Source organism: Sturnus vulgaris, chromosome 5 (assembly GCF_052056855.1).
Source record: "Sturnus vulgaris isolate bStuVul1 chromosome 5, bStuVul1.hap1, whole genome shotgun sequence".
In the NCBI taxonomy this organism is placed as follows: domain Eukaryota; kingdom Metazoa; phylum Chordata; class Aves; order Passeriformes; family Sturnidae; genus Sturnus; species Sturnus vulgaris.
The window spans coordinates 64,982,468-65,002,941 of NC_142247.1; the positions used below are offsets into that span (position 1 = coordinate 64,982,468).

Consider the following 20,474-nt stretch of genomic DNA (forward strand, 5'->3'; position numbering starts at 1 on the left):
CAGAAAAATCCCAGAGGAGATAGTGGCTGAAGATTAATTTTCTATCTATTCAAATCTGGCCTTCACTTATTGCATTACATTGTTACCTACCACTGACAGTCAGCAAAATAACTCACTCATTTCTCTGCAATGAATTTCAAGACCAATTTCTTCCTCCCTTGAGAGGTAGATAAAATTCATTTCTCTTTTCAGTTCACATTTGTGCCATTTTAAGGCTTGCTTTTTTGTTTGTTTGTTTGTTTGTTTGCTTTTTCCCACATGTCTACCGTTCACCATCAGGATAAAAGGAAATTGGTATAGCAGCTAAAACTCAAGAAATTAGTTTTTTTGCAGCTATTCTTTGTGATTATTTCTAAATTACTTTTGGCATGATCTCCAATAAACTGGAGGGTACCTTCTGCATCTTTTTTATAAGTCAAGTACACAGCAGAAATAATGCAACTTCTCTCTAGAGGGCTTTATGAACATAAATTAATGTATTTACAAGTGTTAACTGGAAGATTTATGCCAAGAAGTATTACTGGAAGATGTGTCTAGAAAAGAAAACATCCATTAAAACAAAATTGATAAAGATAATTTCAAGAAATTGTGACATAGTCTAACTTCCCAATTCACTGCAGCCAAATTTATCCTGATTCCTTTCTACAGCATTCAGTTACTTTCCATCATCACAGCTGTAAAACGATGAGTGGATTTTCAATCTCTACTAATAAATTTTCATTATTTGAAAAATACTGGTTATTGTGGGTTTGAGAAGGTTTTTCCGTTAGTATAAAAATTATATTTGCTTTTTGCAGATGTTGAAAACTCACAACCAGAAAGCTGATACTATTACAAAAAAAAAAAATCTGTGAAACACAAAAAACCCATGACCAAGGTGAAACAATTTTCAGCTGTTTTCTGAAAGCAGATTTTTTTCAGGAACAATGTAGAAGTTGCTCAAAGCATCATAGCGGATTTAGCATCATGATGAAAGATTAAAATTAGATTTCTTTCAATTCCTGAACTGATAACCAGCCAGAAACAATGACACCTGCTGGCTTCCATATAATGTAAAACAGACAGGAATTGGTTGCTAGTATTTTCCATTGCCTTCATAGCCAGGGATCGTGTTCTGCACAAAACCTCACTGTCCCTACCAACACCATTTTAGAGAATGAATGTAGAGATGGAATTATAATCGTTGTGATTTTAGCGACATCAAATTTCTTCCTCTGTGATTCCTTCCTGTCTTACCTTGCAGAATTCCCAATGTTTTATATTTTCACCTCTAGGTATCAGCCTAATTTTTCATTCTGGATATCTGCTGAAATTTCTAAATGTAAATTTTTAAACAATGATGCTTTCTTCTTTTACTTCCCTCCCAGATCTACTCTGTACAAATGAAACTGTCACATACAAAATAAGCACAGAATTTCTTCTATGCTCAGTTCTGTACTCTTTTTTTCCCTTTTCTGTTTTACTTAGTTTTGCAGTTTTCCTGGGTTTTTTCCTCCCTGGGGAAAATAATCTAGTAGAACTACATACACAGCCCCTCAGAGAATGCTTGTGGCCCCATTAAAAAGTTACTCTCCCTAACACAGAGAGCAAAAGGGGATGTTGCTTGAAGCACACAGCTCAGCTAATGCCTGCAGCAAGCAGGGGCTGGGACCAGCTCTTCTAAGGATGAGGAGCTAATTTTGAAGAGCAGCTAGAATGCATTTCTAATAGCCACAGCACTTGTACTGAATTTTAGATAATGTAATGAGTGCACTGCCTTCTGATAACATTTTTTTATTTCCTTCTCACTAGCTGTGATTTTCCAGCTGTGGGAAGACTGCCAAGTGCATTCAGGTGGTTGTGACAGAACTGTGAAGAGTTTATTTTGTTTTCACTCTGTGTCAGTGGGGGATTGTGGTCTTGACTTTGCTACATGATGATTTTAAGTGAAATATTTCTGTCTACTCTTAGGGACAAAACAATTAAAATATTTAAAAATAAAACAAGAAAACGGTTGGCTCAGAAACAAAATAGTTTTCTGTTATGCAACAGGAGGGTGTTAAACGTAAGAATATATACATATGCGTATTCACATATATAAACATAAGAAAAAATATATATTTTTTCCAAATATAAATAGGGTCTGGGTAGCTTCAGAAAGGGAAGTAGGAGGCAATTTAGTAAGGAAATAGTTTATATTTGCATCTGTCAGTGTGTCATTCTCAAGGGCCATTATATTTAATATAGATAAGTGTTGCTTTCAGTGCTTTTAATGTTTCCATACGCTTCTAATGCATCAATTGGTTACTGTGAGTCAATGATAAAGCAAACAGAACTCTGGATTGAGTTTTGATATTTAAAAGAAGATAATTTTTCTTAAAGAAGTAATTTTATTTCCAGTCTTCTGCCAACTGAGTAATGTCACTATGTGCCAAATACAGTCAAAATAATTTTAAAGTATTTGTTTGCCTCTTATGCTATTTTTATACTACAGCTATATTTTGCCTATGAAAATTTCTATACTGCTACTTACAAGCTTGTTCCTGTCTACTGTATGCAAGACTATATGGTATTTTATGGATGGTGCAAAACTATGTGGGGATGTTATACAATCATTTATCTGACCTTTATGGTTCACAGCTTGTGATGAGAATTTTTAGGTATGCAAAAAATTATTATATATCTTAAACATAATAGTGTTTACTTTTTATTTGTATTTTGACCTATTTACACAATTCAGTGGATCATGACTTTCGTTTCATGAATAAATGAATCCTTGATGTAATTGATTTGATTTAATGTAAAGACCTGGAAATTTGGGGACAGACTTTTTAGCAGGGTCTCTTGAGAGAAGAGGGTAATGGTTTAAAACTAAAAGGGTAATGGTTTAAACTAAAAGAGGGTAGATTCAGACTAAATAGAAGGAAGAAGAATTGAGAAATGAGGATGGTAAAACACTGGGACAGGTTGCCCAGAGATGTGGTAGATGCCTCCATATCTGGAAACATTCAAGGTCAGGTTGGTTTGGGCTCTGAGTGTCTAATCTAGCTGATGTCCCTGATTATTGCATGGGCTTAGAGTAGATGAACTTCAAAAGTTCCTTCCAATCAAAACTATTCTATGATCCTTAAAAAATTGTGTAGCATTTCAATGAATTATGTTCTATAGGAACAGATGAAAGCAACTGGGTTTTCCCAATTTCTTCAGCTGGAAAGATTTTGAAAATAGAAATCCAAGCTTCTGGAAGTCCTCTTCTGTTTAAAAGAGTTGAAATTACATCTATGAGAGTGCCTTAAATACCATAATTCAAGTAATTATAAATTTCTATAATTTTCTTAATTTCTGAAAAAAGGGAACATTTTTAAGGTATAATTTTTCAATAAGCTAAAAGACCAAACCCTTAAGACTAAAAGATAGCAATAAAGGAATTAGTGAAAATTTCTTTTTTTAATTATTACACATTATGTGTGACCTTCACTACAAATCTGCACATAGTCAGTAATATCAGTATTCAAAAATTCATTTCTGTCCTGTTCTATTTTCTCTTGAGCTACAATGACAGGTAAAATGAAATGTGTATTTAAATATTTAAGCATAGAAGAAATATAAGACTTATTTATCTTCCTAAAGATAAATGTGACTTCCCCAGATGAGGTCATCAAAAAACTCTCCAATCCCCACAGAATTTCAGGGCTGATGGAGAGCTGCCTCATAATGGCATCAGCACCTCTGGCTCCATCTCATCTGGTGTCATGGACACATTTATGTCTAACCTCAGTGGTCCCTGACTCCATCCCTTCCATTCCTGAAGGTTCAGGCACCATCTCCATATCCCTCTTGGGTTACATATCCTGGTCATGAGACTGAGAATCATGACAAGCAATCCCAACTGAACATCCTGCCCTGGTCCTCTTCTACATGGGGTGATGGTCTGGGAAAACTCAGGGGTTTGGCACAATGGTGTTCACTAAGAATGATCTTCCTGCCTACCCTTAAATTGTCAGGTCTTGCACAGAACCACCTACAGCACTGACTGTAACAATGGCTTGACTGTCGAATGATAAGATAGTAGCATTAGACAACAACAGGAATACATCTTAGAAGAAAAGCAGATCTCCCTTTAACTGATTGAAATGCTACTAGGAGTTCAGAAAAACCCAACTGATTATTACAGAAACAAAAAAATCCTTTAAATTTCATAGTCTCCTTCCCTGATCTTTCACATCCCATGAGAGTACTCAAACATATGTAATAAAATAGAATAAAAATATCCATTGTTGACAAAAGTCCTGTAAAATACTTTCAAGACAAAATGCACTCTAGAGAATTTAAATTTTTCATACATCACCCAATTAAATTTCAAACTAGAAGCTGTTCTCTTATTGGAATAAATTACCCTGTCTACCTTTTACTATCCCCACATCTGATTAAAGATCATATCCCTGGAGAACAAGAACTGTTAAATCATCTTAATGCTTCATTGGGAATTAGTTATAATACCAACTGAATGTGAACATTTAATTAATTTGACTTTTTTTCATCTGATGCAGTTGTCTTTGCCATGCTTTGCTAAGCCATCAGCTGATCCTGTTTCACAGTTCATTCTTTTCTAGTCATACTGGCTAGGTTTAAATTTTGTACATCCTGCAGCATACTAATTTGTTATTGCTCCTTCTTAATTTGTACCATCTCCTGTGTCAATAACAACATAAATAACAGTACAAACCTGCTTTTAGAAGAAGGTTGGACTACATGACCTCCAGAAGGCCTCCTAATCTATTTTTTCCTCCACTAATGGGGCTTAAAACACTATATAAATATCATACACTAATTCACAGTCACTTAAATTTAATGCAGCTTTTCATTTATTAAATGACAGCTGTATCTAGGTAGACAAAGGCTGTAGGTAACACTAAACCATGCACTGACATGTGGACCACAGACTTTTCCTGCAGACTAAATACCATACCATAATTAAAGTAAAATGCCATAACATTGTGCAAGACTATTGATATGACTTTTAAAAATGCTAGTATGGTGAAATCCTAACAGTGCAATAATATAGAAGAATATCATTCACAGGAACTAAGAGAAGTTTGAGGAGGATAATCTGCCCAAATGCAGATGCATGTCAAAAGCAAACAAACAAACAAACAAACAAAAAGAAAGAAAAAAAAAAGAAGAAAGTACAACCCAAAGGGAGAAGACACAGGTCAATTTGTAGATTTTGAAAGAATTTTTAAAATTCAGTAAATTAAAATACTTATGTAAAAAGTCAGCTGAGTTCAAAAGTCTTTAGATCTGGACAATGTGATTTCCTACTGGATTAAAATTTATTTTCAATACACACCGTAAAGAGCTGCAAGAATACCTTTAAGACACTGTTTTACACACCAGCACTAAAAACTCGGGAAGATTTCAACACTGTTGGTGAGAATAGATATGATTGTCTTCTTCAATTTGTTTTTTTTTTCCTCCATGTATTCTCCAAAAAACAAAAGGGACAGAACATATTGAGAATAGCTATGTGGAAAGGCCAGGAAATGTGATCTGGCCCTTTGCAGATTGCATCAGCTGGCTCAGAAATGCTCCTCTTTGGAGTCAGGGGCAGGGTAGGAACAGGACCTGCATTTCATCATCTACACTACACTACACACCACATCACCACAGAGAGCTCTCTTTGAATATTAAAATACTGTGAGTGGTCTTTTCTGAGATTCTTGATCTGACTTGGAGTTTTCAAAGCCTACCTCCACCTTCGATCAGTCGTATGAAGATATCAGATTAAGTAATTTGTTTTGTTTTGTACAACTTAAAAGTCTCAATGTGACCCACATATTTCAAAGCAACACATCAGAACACTCATTCAACAACACTAGGATCTGTAATCAGGCAACAGAGTGCTTGCTAAAAATCACTGCCTCAAATGCTATAAACATCCTATGACAAGTTCAGCTTTTGGTGCTGCTTTTATTCACCAATCAACAGCTACACTGAATTCACTGCAATTGTTATCACTCATCCATTTGATACTAGTAGGAAATATCCTGAAGCAAGAAATCTTTCATTAAACTGATGAATCACCAGCTTTAGGGCTGAATTCTGATCTTTGATGTGGCATAAACTCAGCCTCCATGGGGAGACTTCAAGCACTGCTCTTTTGGGCACATTTGCCTTCAAGGGAGGATTCTCAGCATTAAGAACAGTCTCATCTTTTTTAGGACACTGGCAACTACAGTTATCACTCTTGCCATTATTATTTCATAACTTTGTTTCACAGGTAGGAGATAGCTTTGGGCCAGTCATTTATTTCATTATCATGTATTTTTCATTTCAAGCTTGAACATATATTCATTTGGGAGAAGGGGAGACTTGCACAAATTTGAATAAAGGAATATAAACCTGACACCTTATTTTTTAATCATAATACTAGGAGGGGGAAAAAAGTAAGAACCCCTGCTTCCTTTGGCAATAGATCACTATAATTGCAATAGGAAGCTCAAAGGAATGTCTTTTTTCCCCTGTGGGCCATACTCAAGCTGACCTGTAGGACCTTGAAATGGAAAGACCTGAATGTTTCCCAGTGATACTCGGTAAAAGGAAGAGATTAATTTTTAAACAATGCAAAACAGTCTTGATACTAGAGCAGACAACGTCAGTCATGCCCTCACTATCAGTTCCAATGATTTATAAAGAATAGCATCCAAATCACTCTGTTAGATAATATAGGATTCCTGATGTGAGAGAGAAATTAGTTCAGCAAGAACACTCAAATTTTCCCAAAAAATCTGGAGGTCAAAATACCATGAAATCACTAAAATTAGTAAATCTTCTTGTATATAAAGAATGATGAACAGCTAGAAGATAAAAATATGGTTTTCCTGCTTACTCACTCATTCTCATTTATGGAAGATAAAATGTTGTGTGTTGTCTTTTAACAGAATTCACTTCTACAACAGAATCTTCACTACAGAAAGAAATGTGTATTTTGGTCATAAATACTATTTTTATTATACATCACAATGCACAAGAAACAACACTCTGCAGTACAAGTAAATTGATACATTAAAAAAAAAGATAAAATATCAATCTACCCTTTTATGGCAGTTAATTTTAAAACATGTTAATTAAAATTAAACTATTACAACATATGTACCAAAGTATGTTCTATGCTATGTGGAATATAGTAAAGTATAAGAGGAATATCTATGAATATGTTGCACATTTGAGAAGCGTGGAAAGAGGCTTGGGATACTCTCAGGATCCAAAAAGTACAACAGCTAGGCAGTTCTTTCAGCAAATGAAATGAGTAAGGGAGTCTATGTAAATATATCAAATATATTTGTCCTCATTTCATAAAATGTTAGGTTTATTATAGACTTTAAGTAGTAATTCCAAGCAATGCATTCCAGCACTAAAACATACAGGTTCATTTTCAAGACATACATTTAATAAATATGAAAATATAGTTGAAAAATATGACATTTACTACAGGTTAGTGAAACTTCTCTAAGGTTATCAAAATGTTCCTTCAAGTCCATCAACAGTCCTACTCTGCCAGTCTTTCATAATGAAAGATATAATTTTTACTAGCACAAATTTCTTTCCCTCGCACAGTCTAGGTCAGTCTAAGAGCACACTACACCCTGTTAAAATGTGTCCTCTCTTTATATTAAAAAAAAACAAACCAACCAACCAACCAAAAAACAACCAAAAATCCCAAAAACAAAACCAAAACCAACCAACCAAACAAACAAAAAACAAACAAAAAAAACCCCAAAAAACCAAAAAAACAAAAAAACCCCAAACAGGCTAGAACAAGGCATTTGTCTGTGCAGCTAATACTTATTACAATAAGGACCCAAAACAAACAAAACCTCCATAGAATCCATGCCATATTGCTAAGAATCAGAGTACCTGGCACAGATGCAGCCCAAGTTCTCAAAAATTCAAATTCAAAATATCACCATCAAACACCATTCAATTCATATTTCCATCTATTTACAAATTTAGTCACTAGTCCATTTTAGTATCATCATTCTCCACGAATGTACAAAATTTTGTCTAGAACAAGTGGTAAATTATGTTCTCCAGTGAAATATTTACATGCCTAATTCTACCATATACCATCAAGATATATGACAAACAGAAGATAGGAGAACTAGGTATGCAAACATGTATAAATATTATTTAATCTGACATATGCAATATCTTTGCCAAGTTAAGAACCTTGGTAGGTTCAGACAGAGAAGAAATTAAATCTAAAAATAGCTGCAACTTGCACACATGAAGAACAGCAATCATAAAAATAAGCTCTAAATAGATATGCTGTATGTACACCACCTACTTGATGGCACCTTCTTGCAGGGGTGTGCAAATCAAAGTTATCATGGAGTTATCTAACTTGATTTTCCAATGCCTATGACGTAGATTTGCCCATTTACTCACATAAATGAGAATAGCAGAAAATCTTTATGACTTATTTAAAAAATTTCTTCAATATCGAAGCAGTAAAGGACAAAGAGAAGATGAAAAGAAATGCAGCACATCACAGATGTGAGTGTAATGTCAAACAATATTGGTTGTCATACAATGAAAGCAGAAGGAATAAGAGACCTAAGGGAGCTAGGGAAGTTAGCTGGCTACTCTTGGTAGGATGCCCTATTGCAAAAACAAACTAGATCCTCTACAGCTCAGCACTTACGCTCATCCTAAATGACTTGAGACAAATTTCTGATTGGAAACACCTATCCTTCACTGTGTAGGAAATATTGAAAAGTTAGTAGCTTTAGCTCAGAAAAAAAAATGATGCTTTGAGGTCTTCCATTAGCTAAACCCAGATGGTCAGATACTGATTTGGTTATTTGCATGCTGGCATCCAGACACAGTGAAAGCACAGAGACAGAACTGCTCATATTACATATGTGGATGAAAGGGAGTTTCTAAAGGTTCTGTCTTATCAGAATCAGGTTTAAAAACACTGAAAAGCCAGAGGAAGTCCGTATCTGTTGGATGATTTGCAAAAAGCAGTCTCTGTCCCAGCTTTCTCTGTAGTGTCAGGGCCAGTCATTAGAGTCTCACTTTTCAATCCAGCAGCTGGCAGCTGCTGGACTTGTAGAAATCTGGCATCACCTTTTCAGTCTCTAGAAGTCTTTCTATACCTGCTACTTTTGAGATTGGATCACTGCAGTCTCCCATCTGCCCTGCCTCAGCTCCCAATCCTCTTCCAAACTGACCATATTCAGGTGCCATCCCCCCCTCAAGGGCTCTACCTGACCCAACACACAGCTCCTGAAACACTTCTATTTTCTGATGTCCAGCTATAAAATACATAAAATATCATACCAGCATAAATTAAATTATGATGCCATTTTCAATATACGTTATAAGGGAAAAAGCCAGGAAACTCCTGAATTCTTGTGGCTGGAGGGAAACAAAAAACCAAACCATCATTTCTCTGATCAAATCTACAGTAGGTTCAGACTTGTTTACAGGTAGACCTGGGATATTTTATTAACAGACTTCTTTTTACTAAATTAATCATAGATGCACATAGAAGTAGATTTTGCAACCTTGATACCATAAAGAAGTAGAAAAGGCAAGACGTGTGTAAGGCTATAAGCAGAGACTCAATACACTTCCAAAGCCACTGTCAATGCCTCTAAATCGCCTCGTCTCTTCTTTGGAGCATGCTCTTAGATAACCATTCTGGTCTCTGCTTACTTCTTTCCAATATTAAAAAAAACAAACCAAAACAAAATACAACAAAACAAAACACAACAAAACAAACAAAAAACCCCCAAAAAACAAACAAACAAACAAAAACTAAAAACAACAACAACAAAAAAAACCCACAACCTTCATATTAAAAAAAAATGTTGAGTGGTGGAAATTATTTTGTTTTCTAAAACGTTTGTTAAAACATACCATGATTTTTCTGAAGAATTTGAATTCAAAATTAATAATCTTTCCATATTTTTACAATAGTTTTCAATTTGATGTAGATATAATTTTATCAGTATTCATAAAACCTCAAATTCATAGCTGCATTTATGCTGCAGTTTAAACTCAAAGAAAGTTAAGGCTTCACAAATTATTCCAAAATAACAAGGCATCAAGTGAATTAGGAAAAAATTCCTAAACCATATGGCACAGACTGCTTATCAGTTTAAAATATTTCTTCCTTCTTTATTATGAAGTAATAAAAAATATATTTGTTTTAAAATCAACCATAGGCATGTTCCAGATTTTTGCTTCTAGTGGAACCCACACATTGACTCCTAGTCACATTCTGAATTCACACTTTGTGCAGATAGCTACCTGCCAAAGGGACCCATAATTTTATAGCCTCCACATTAGTTGAGTAAAAGGAAATAAAAAGTGCTACTATCACTTAGTGTGTGATCAATAATTGCACAAGGAGCACAGCTCTGTTAGTCATGACTGTAAGCCAGTATGAGACTGAATGAAGGCAATGTCTAATAAATCACTTGTGCTAACTAGGGACACAAAGCTTGCCAGGAGATACAACTGGCTGCTCCCAATTAATGTCTAGGGATTATAGGGAAACTGGAGACTTCCTTTATGTGTGGCTGGTTTCATGTTAGAGACACTTCTTTATTTGTATTACTTAGTTCTTTCCATCAAATCACTGAAAAATAATTTCTTTAAGCTGTTGTAGCTTGTGAAGGAAAAGATTTATAAAACCATGACAAGAAATTATACTAAAAAATTTGGAAAAGGAGCAAGATGCAAAGAGGAGATGAGAGAAACATTAGGAAAGGAATTCAGGATAAATTAAAATGAAGCAATTGAGCAATTCAGTGCATAGTCGAGTTGTGGATTACTTGAATACAAGGAAACAGAAAAAAAATATTTAGGAAGAATCTATAAACTAGATGTGGAATCACTGGAAATAAAATGGAGACCATAATACAGAAGAGGAAAGAATTGAGCAGTGAAGCAAAATTACTATAAATAAGGTGGGGTACAAAGAACAAGATGAGAAAACAGGCAAAGCAATATGAAAACTAATGGGAAAAAGCAGCTTAATGTGGGACTACTCAGTGGTCCAATAAAATCACTGCAGCATTTGTCCAAATACAACAAGCTGTTGACAGGTGCAAATTAAAGTGCACAAACAGGCTGCAATATATCAAACTGAAAGGGTTCTTGGGAAAAGGACAGTGAATGAAAACCTGAGAGACCTATACTAAATTACAAGTTTGGCCATTATCTTCCTATGAGATATAAAAAATGGAAATATAATACCTCCTTCCTTGTTGTGAGGATAGAACTCATTAATTATCATCAAGTGCTCCCACATTACATGGAGCTCTTGAGGGGAGGGGGAAATAAGCAAGCAGAATATAATTGCTGTTGTAAGATAAAGAGTACAAAAGGTCCATTACTGATTGATGGACTACAGGCTACAAATTGATCGTTTTATCTGAGAGACTGAGAAATCCAAAGGCCAGAGAATGATTAGCCTTCATGTGCTTCTTTATTTTTTTTAAGTACAAGCAAATCCAGTGATTAGATTCGAAAAGGCCCATCAAGACAGCAGATGAAAAATGAGAGAAAGATCTCCTGAATGTCGTATAGAAAAGGGAAGAAGGAAAAAAAAAACTGTACTGCAGCAGAACATACACCAGAAACACAGAATTTAAGAAGACTGCTCTTCTGAAAAGGCTGTAATATTCAAAGGATGAATGGAGACAAATAAAAACTGTCAGGCAAGACCTGTGAGATTAATTTCTCCTAATTCTTCAGTATCCAAAAGTTAAGATCTAAAAGGATATGTGACAGGGACCTGGTCAACCAAGAGAAACACACACCCAGAACTGATTCAGATAACCTTAGATATCTGTCTCAAAACAAACTGAACAGCTCTCTCGAGATACCCACAGAGATTCGTTTAGATGTCTAATTTTAATAAATTAATTTCTGCTACTAATTATTCTTGATTGTACTCAAAGATAAATATAATATCATTTCCTGTGAATAATGAAGGCTCACAGCATGGAAGAAAAAAAAGTGTGGACATGTTAGAGACAGAAAGGAATGGATTGCAAACATAGTTTTACCAACCAGTGCTTCAGAGATGATTCTATTAAAATTTCTCAATATTTAAAGAAAAAAAAAAACAACAAACCTGTCCCAAGCATTTTTTCAGGCAGGAAGAGGGAAGAATTTGGTGTTTACATGCATAGTTGAGATCTAGATGAAGATCTCAAAAAATATCACCATCAGATCATTGATCATTGGATCCTTAACACTTCTTGACAATAAACATTACTATAAACTTCATTCTAATGAATGTTCAAAAAGATATAAAAAGAAATGAAACTGAAACAGAAATAAAACAGGATATCTGGTCTAACAATCTTTGTTTTATTGTGTGTGTGCACTTTTATCTTGAAGGGAAAAGAATGTCCTGAAGAAAATAAAAAAAGCTAAAGACTAAACTCTGAAACAGTATTTCCTTTCCTGCCTTGCCTAAATCTAGATTTAGATTTTTGTTGTAGAAGTAGTAATCTCAAGATCTTTCCCAGTACTACTTAATCATAACAGATACATCACATTTTTTACTTCACACCACAGTCTACCATTATTATCTGGTATATTTATATTAAGAATTCAATATTTAAGCTTTGTAATTCTGTTTCCAGAGGAGATTAGCACCTGGCATCCAGTGAATTTAATGAGAACAGAATAATATATTTCAAATTGAGGTTACTTTTAATGAATTTTACTTAAACCATGCAAACTTTAAAACTCAGGAAAGTAGTTTGTGATATCTGAAACGAAGTCCTCATAACTCTATATAACATATAAAATATCTCTGCTTGACATGATCTATGTACCTTCTTTAATTGCCTTACAGCAGAAGCATCAATTACAATAGTGATGCCATCAATCCCTAAAGTCTACTTGATTAAAAAGTGCAAATGAAGCATGCTAGCAATTCTGATTAATACATTTACAACATTTTTCTATGGCTTTATAAATTAAATCTATAATTAAGAAAAGCAGTTGTATTATCTACAGTGAAGGTGAGGATAACTTGTATTGTCTCCAGAACACATTAAGATTTTTAATAGTTAATAGCAGATAGGAGACTTCAAATCTTTTAAAGTAAGAGCTTTAGTAAACCAGGAATTGAAGTTTCATAAATTTAGTCTAAATGTTTTGATTGGATTTTCAATTTTCCCAAATTATTATTATTATAGTCACGTAAATGATCACAAAGTGAATGAAAATAATTATTGAGAAATATTTCACATCTTCTTTCTCCTGATGTAAAAAATTTATTTCAAAGAATACAGAATATCATCATTTGATCTTGAAAATAAGGCCAGAAAATGGTTCCTTCAGAGTGAACTGAATTATTTACATTTATCATTTTGATTCTCCAATCCTATAATTATGATTTTATTACGTTTCAAAAAGTGAATTATACTGCTGTTAGGATCTTCATTCTCCCAGCACATTTTCTGCCTGACCAGTAATTCAAACTGTATGAAAGGAGGCAGACTTTGAGAATTAAAACATAAAATACTGTCTGGCCCTTGAGGAAACTTTTGAAGACATTTTTAAGTTTCTTGCTTTTTAGCTTCTGCCAAATCTTTAAATGATAGTCTTAGAGTTTCATTAATATTTTCATTCCCCTAATTTTTTGAGATTACAGGCAATGAAATTAAATGAAATGTATTACTTACATCATTCTGATCGTCTTTTGCATTGTAATAGATTATATCATTATTCTGTAAGAGAAAGAAAAGTAATTCTGTTAGTTTGAAAGTAGAGAATAAATCTATGTAGCAATAATCTCTACTACTGCAAGATACCTTTTGAAATAAACCACCAGTTCTTTATGTATTCTCTTTGAAACATGACAGACTCTGATCTTTGCCTGCTCTCTGTTGCATGCACAATTTCCCATGCTCGTACTTAACTTCATTCATTTAAAGCTTCTCCCGTGGGAGGCTGCATAAGTCACTCAAAACACAGCCAGAAAAGTACAGATAATATTGGACAAACTCCAGAGCTCATAAAAGGCTTCCATAAGCTGTTTCTGTCACAGACATGTGATTTTCCCTGTACAATTAGGGGATTTATGCACCATGACATCCAGCAGGCAGCAGATACAGCGAGGCACGGGCTTTGCTAAGTGGGGTAAGTATTTGCTGTACACATGTTTATTGTTTTATTCACCTCCCACTGCGAAAATAAAATCTGTGAAAATGCATCACAGGAGAGTCTGGCTGTTGGAGTGTACAGCAGATCCTGGCAGCTCTGTGGAAACACTGTACCATGTAATTCAAATAAAGAATTGGAGAAGATTGCTTGTTCCCATTCCAAAATCAGTCAGATATTTCATTCAGTGTTAACTTTGATAGCTTTTGGAATATTGGGGTATGTCCTATGGAATACAGGGAGGTGTGTGGGGTTTTTTTGTTTGTTTGTTTGTTTGTTTTTTCTGATTCCCCCCCCCACTGTTTAAATATTACTGAACCATTAAAAAGCCTTGAAGATCTAGGTTCACTGGCATAGCTTTCCACCAAATAAATTGTTGCAATGTCCCCAAAGCTTTTTGAAGAAAAGCAATTTTATATGCATTTCTGTATGAAACAGAGACATGTATGAACATATTATTTTAAATTATTTTTACTGATTTTGAATTAATAAAGTAGAAGTTACATTTCTTCATATCCAGCAGTGTGCTTAAAATAGGAGATTGTTGTTGACCTCTAAAAATTTTCTCAATTTATTTTTTCAGTTCTGTTTATGGTAATACCTTATAAATACATGATTAAACATTAAACAAAACAAAGAGTTTTCTTTCTTAAATACCAGCAGGAAAGAAGGCTTTCAGTAATCACTTTCAAAGTGGATAAGTCAACGACAATTTTTACTTTCACTAAAAAAGTATGATGTGTATTACAAGATAATGCAGTTCATCTTTACAAACGATCATTTTCCTCACTCCATAATAATGACATCATTTATTCTCCTTTGTGACCTTTTAGAGAGTCAAACATGAAATATATTACAGATGACCTAAATGCCATTTGGAGGTAAATGCTATTAACATGAATTCATCCTTTTCCCTCAAAATGAACTTTTCCACTTTTCCATCAAGACACCCTTCTCTCCACACATCAGTTGGTTTTGTATCTGTATCTGGATAAAAAAGTCAGACCTCAATGAATTACAGACACAGGAGGAAATTATTATTATTACTATTATTATTATTATTATAAGCTAATTGCTTATTCACTTGATTGTTGTAAAGAAAAGACAATATAATTCTTGTGGAAGCCTTTGAGTAAGTCAGAAGAGGCAATAGCTCTATTTTCTTTGGTTCCTCTTTTTTTTATAAATAGCTATGTATGAAATAACTGTTCTGTGAATAATGTGATCAGTTCTAAAGCCCCTCTGATTCTTTATCAGGCAACATTTGAAACTGCAAAGAATGCAGCTCTGAGTTGTTCTAGACAGAAATGTTAACACGAGTTTTTTCATCACAAGGGGATCTGTTCAACTAAAAACAAAAATTAAAATTTGCATATTTTGTTTACCACAACTCTTTATGTCAGGTTGCATTAGATCAGTCCCTTGCAATCTCATCCCTAGAAGGTTTTGTTCAGGAAAATGAGAGCAGGAAAAGCAATACACACATAATTAACTGGCTGTATTGTTTTTGTTTACTGCTTTTGTTTTAAAAAAGAAAATTTTCATAAAATACAATTTCTATTAGACACTCTCTAGTATTGACTCTCATCTAGATATGAATTTATTTCCAGAGCCCTTCTCCACTGCTCTTGTTTATCTTGCTATCAAATCATTATTGTACAGGATTTTAAACACTGTCATCAACATAATTTGTGAAGACATAATTTGTTTATCTAGTTAAACGAAATGACTCTTTATTTTCACAATTATATTTTCCTTGTCTTTTATATTTTTATTTATTTGTTTAAATTTTTTAAAGCTGGCATAGCTTGACTATCTATCTCTAGTGGACTGAACAGTATTTTTTAAATCACCTTTTAGAATATAATTTCAGGAACATGATATATTTACAAGTTAATGAAAACAAACACTCCCTGCCCAAATGACTTTGATATTTTTTGTTAGGCTATTTATATCTTGTAGTCCATTACCCTGCCTGGAGATATTACCTATATAATGCATAAACTGACATTGACATTGGACATATCTCACTACTCTTAATATAGAAAATATGAGATACCCAGTGCTACAACACACTGAATGCTGTATGGTTCACAAATTAGATTCATGGATCACTCAGATCTTTAGAGGACAATTTTTCATAATTTAACCACTTCTAGTTGGCACGAACAAATTGCTTTGTTGCTGGCTCTCAAGTGAGTAGTTTAGTTATTTATTAACTTCTTGACACAAAGAATTTGAATCTTCCCACTGCTGTACATTTATGCCACCAAGTAATATTGCAAACTTGGTCATCAAACCGAGGATACATTGTAAATATCCTATTTATTTATTTTTGTTCTTTATCTAGTAATGCTGCGCAAAAGAGGGGGTAAAGATTCACTATTACTTCAGTTAACAAATGAAGGGATTTGGTAAGGTAGTCCTGAAGCTGAATTTATAAAATAATTACTTTGAGAGGACATATGCATAAAACAAAAACGGTAATGTAGTACCAGTATATGCTTTTATGGTTTTCATCGTCTTTAATTCCCCTTTCAAAGCAAAAAATTTTAGTACCTGAGAAAGACAGCAGGCAATTAATATAAAAATTACATTAAGGACCAGGTAATAAATGTCTTATTTTTGACTCTTACTATTTTCTTTTCTTTCCTAACCTTATTTTTCTTCCATGTTTTCATTGATAGTATTATCTGCTGAAGTGAGATTATTCCACTGTCTTTACATTGCTTTTCATTTGAATAGTTCTCTGTTTGCCAGCATGGGGTTAAAAAACAATTCCAATGGGAAACATTACATATTGGTTACTATTAATAAATTCTTGAATTTCACCACACAAAAATCTGAAGTTGATGGTCTCTATAACCTCTGTGTCTAGAGAAGAAAAGCATGAGGGAAGATCAGCTTTCAGAATACCTGCAGATGCAATTTGAGCTCACCCCCACACTAACTTACACTCATATTTTGCTTCTCTACAGAGCAAGTCCACAGACACAGTCTACTATCCAAAACGTAAATGCCTAAACTCAACTCAGGATTACATCAATGAAGCTGTAGCTGGCTTTTCATCTCAGGAAACAACTCTTTTCTAATCAAGTTCTTTCTAGAACAAGAAGAAGGGATTACATTGCAACAAGACATAGGTGCTATAATTATGTATAGCAAAAATTGTAATAGAATATCTGTGTCATTTTGCTGGTTAGAAAACTACATCCTCCTTTACAAAGTGCCAAAATGAAAGCTCCTGGTCACTGCTACCATGTAGTGGTGTCTGCAGGAACATCTCCTCTCCAAATCTTATGCTAGAATTCCAAGAGCTTTTTCATGCAGTAGTAGTGCTCTACCAACTAGTCTAAAGATCCTTTTTTTGAAGTCTTTTCCAACAGACATCCAATGCAGTCTATTCAGAAATACTGCTTTTACTGAAGCTGTGGTTAAAGTTACATAAAACCTCAGCTCTATCCATGGGCTTCCTAGAGACCCTACAGGATGTGAGATGCTGCCTAAAATGGTGTTGGGCCTACAGGGAAGATTGACCTGAAATTAATTATAGAACTTTATGATATTCTATAATGAATTACAGGAAAATAAGTAGATTATTTAAAAAAGATAAAATAAAGAAAGGGGAAGGAAAAGAAAAAGGTTTTCTGCAGCTTTTCATATTGTAAGAAATTAATATACTGTATTAATTTTGACAGAGATCACAATTATCCTTTTTTCCTAAAAGCTGCATTTCCACAAAAATTGTTGGTAAAATTTTAAAGTGTAAAATTTTAAAGTATAAAATTTACAACTTTAGCCATTACAGACACTAGCAAATAATTAACTACCTCATAAAAGAAAACAGAAGACTGTTAATTAAAGGTCTCCACAACTCAAAGATTTTCTTCAGTAAACCCCTGGAAGCAATTTAAAATTATTTAAAATAATTTAATTTTAAATAGATTATATAAGCAGAGTATATAGCGAATATATATTACTGCATAATTATAAGTGCATGATTTAAAATCTGAAATTACAGCCAAATATATTTATTTGGATTTTGTTTTAAAATAGGATACTTCCCATGACTTCTAAGTGAGTCAATGTAAAAAAGCTGCTCTATATTGCAAATAACCTGCAAGTAGTGAGGATTCTTTTAGTTTGCAGGTAAGAGGTAGAGAAGGAAATCAAAACCAGGGAGAAACCAAACCTTACAGCAAATATAAATCTGACCTTGAGTCTTCAGTTTAAAAATAAGTTCTGAGAATTAAGATAGAAATTTGGGGAACATTTTAAAATCATATTAATCCCACACACTTGGAAAAGACATTCACATTAGTGAAAAAAAAATTGAGTCCTTTTGCTTAGCATGAAGCAATAAAAACATTAATAATACTTGTCCATTTCACTCTTTAGGCAGACCAAAGGAAATTAGTATAAATGCCTACAAATGCTAAAAAAGCATTTCATTAAGTGTTGGCAAAACATCAATTTTAATTTAAAAAAAAAAAGTTATTTCTATCCTTGAATAAAGAAGTGTATTTTAAAAAGTTCACTCTAATACTTTTGGGATAATTAAGGTTTTAACCCTAACAAATTCTATGACAAATAATCCACACAGTTTTAATTTAATCCTTTATACAGTCTGACATGCAGTTTAAAGCACAATTAGACTCCTCAGAAAAGAAAGCTAAATGTGGCCTATAACACATAAAAAATTAAATATATTTTTAAAAAGGATAATGTTAGGGAATAAAAGCCTGCAAACAGGAAAAAAAGGAAGAAAAAAAAAGAAAGTATGTCAATTACTACTCTCTCTTTTGTTATAGCTTCGTGCTTTTACATAAGTGAAACGACACATATATAAAATAGGGGCTTAGCAGTCAATAACTTCTTTTTTCCCTTCAGTATGCATGTGTAAAACTACTGAACTTTCACTTGTCTTTAAAGTGAACAAATTTTCAGGAAATGCAATAAACCAGTTGCACTTATAATTACAGTGTATGCATGTAATACAGTGCCTAAACACGGGCTGTAAGAAATTGGTTAAAACGTACATTTAAAACATGAAAACAGGACATAAACCCAAGATATTTTTAAAATCAAAATATTAAAATTAAAAAAAAAAAAAACGCAGACAAAAAAACCCCAAACAAACAACAAACGAACAAACAAACAAAAAACCACCAACAAAACAGTGGAATAATATTCGATCAAGAAATATGTCACTATATTACCCAAAATATGGACAAATGAGTCACTTGGGTTAGACATTTCTCCCCCGAACATAATTTGATTAAATAACTTCTTTGTCAGAATATTAAATTTCATACACTAATTAAAACCTTACAGGTCTACACTATAATTTATGATAAGCCTTTTTCATCAGATTTGTGTAAAGGGCTTCTCTCAAGATTCCACTGAGACTAATAATTGAAATGAAAAGATGAAGGTGAAGATTACAGGAAGCAACATAAAGGAGCATTAAGCTGCTGCACATTCTTTGTCATAGAATATTCTTTAATTTAAATGGTGAGAAAGATAAACTTTTTCACCATTCATTTGCAGGTAATTCCTTCACTGAAATTATCAATCTGGAAACCAGAATTTTCATGAAGGGGTCATTTGACCATTCACAGATGCATCAGAGTGCTAAATAAAATAAGTAATTTATCAAACATCTGCATGCTCAACAGCAGGACTAAAACTCACAAGCCTCATTTAGAAAGATGTTAGGTAAGTGCAATGCACACATACAGAATCCAGATAAAAATACACCATAGAAGATAAGCTTTCAAGCCCTTGACATCGGTTCTGAGGAATTTTGATCTGAGATTAGATCCACAGATTGCAGCGCTGACAGTGGTTGGATTTTAGGCATCTCAGTTAAAAACTGAGGTCTTGAAAGAGCTCACTGAAGTCTACACTTGGAAGAAGCTGAAACTTTGGGAACACCATGAATATTCTCCAGGTATCTGACATCCCCTGTGCCCCAGGTGGGCTCTGCCAACCCAGGAGTGCTGTGACAGGGCAGGGACACAGGGACTGTGTGACAAAGGAGGTGATGCCACCCATCCCCTCCTTGGTCCTGACCCATCCACTCGATGGCTTGACTTTCACAGTGACACATTTCCTTGTGTCCTTCTGCTCACTGTGACAATATCTGATTACGTGCCGAATTTAACCATGCTTGATTTAATTTGACTTGTGCAAATTATAATTAGTAAAGCTGAGTAAGAAGTTTTTTATATCACATTCAGATCTCAGGAGGAAACCCTACTATTTTTCACAGTAAGTAGGTTTTTTTTTTCTTT

At 33.9% G+C, this 20,474-nt stretch overlaps 1 protein-coding gene across 4 annotated transcripts in view; it reads right to left on the minus strand.

The window, feature by feature from the left end:
• Positions 1 to 20,474, minus strand: part of CACNA2D1 (calcium voltage-gated channel auxiliary subunit alpha2delta 1) — a 354,960-nt gene that overhangs the window by 153,213 nt on the left and 181,273 nt on the right. For all 4 annotated transcript variants that reach the window (XM_088165884.1, XM_088165883.1, XM_088165882.1 and 1 more), the window contains exon 5: positions 13,701 to 13,745. In XM_088165884.1, the coding sequence (XP_088022010.1) occupies positions 13,701 to 13,745 (45 nt within the window). The remainder of the gene's footprint in view (positions 1 to 13,700; positions 13,746 to 20,474) is intronic.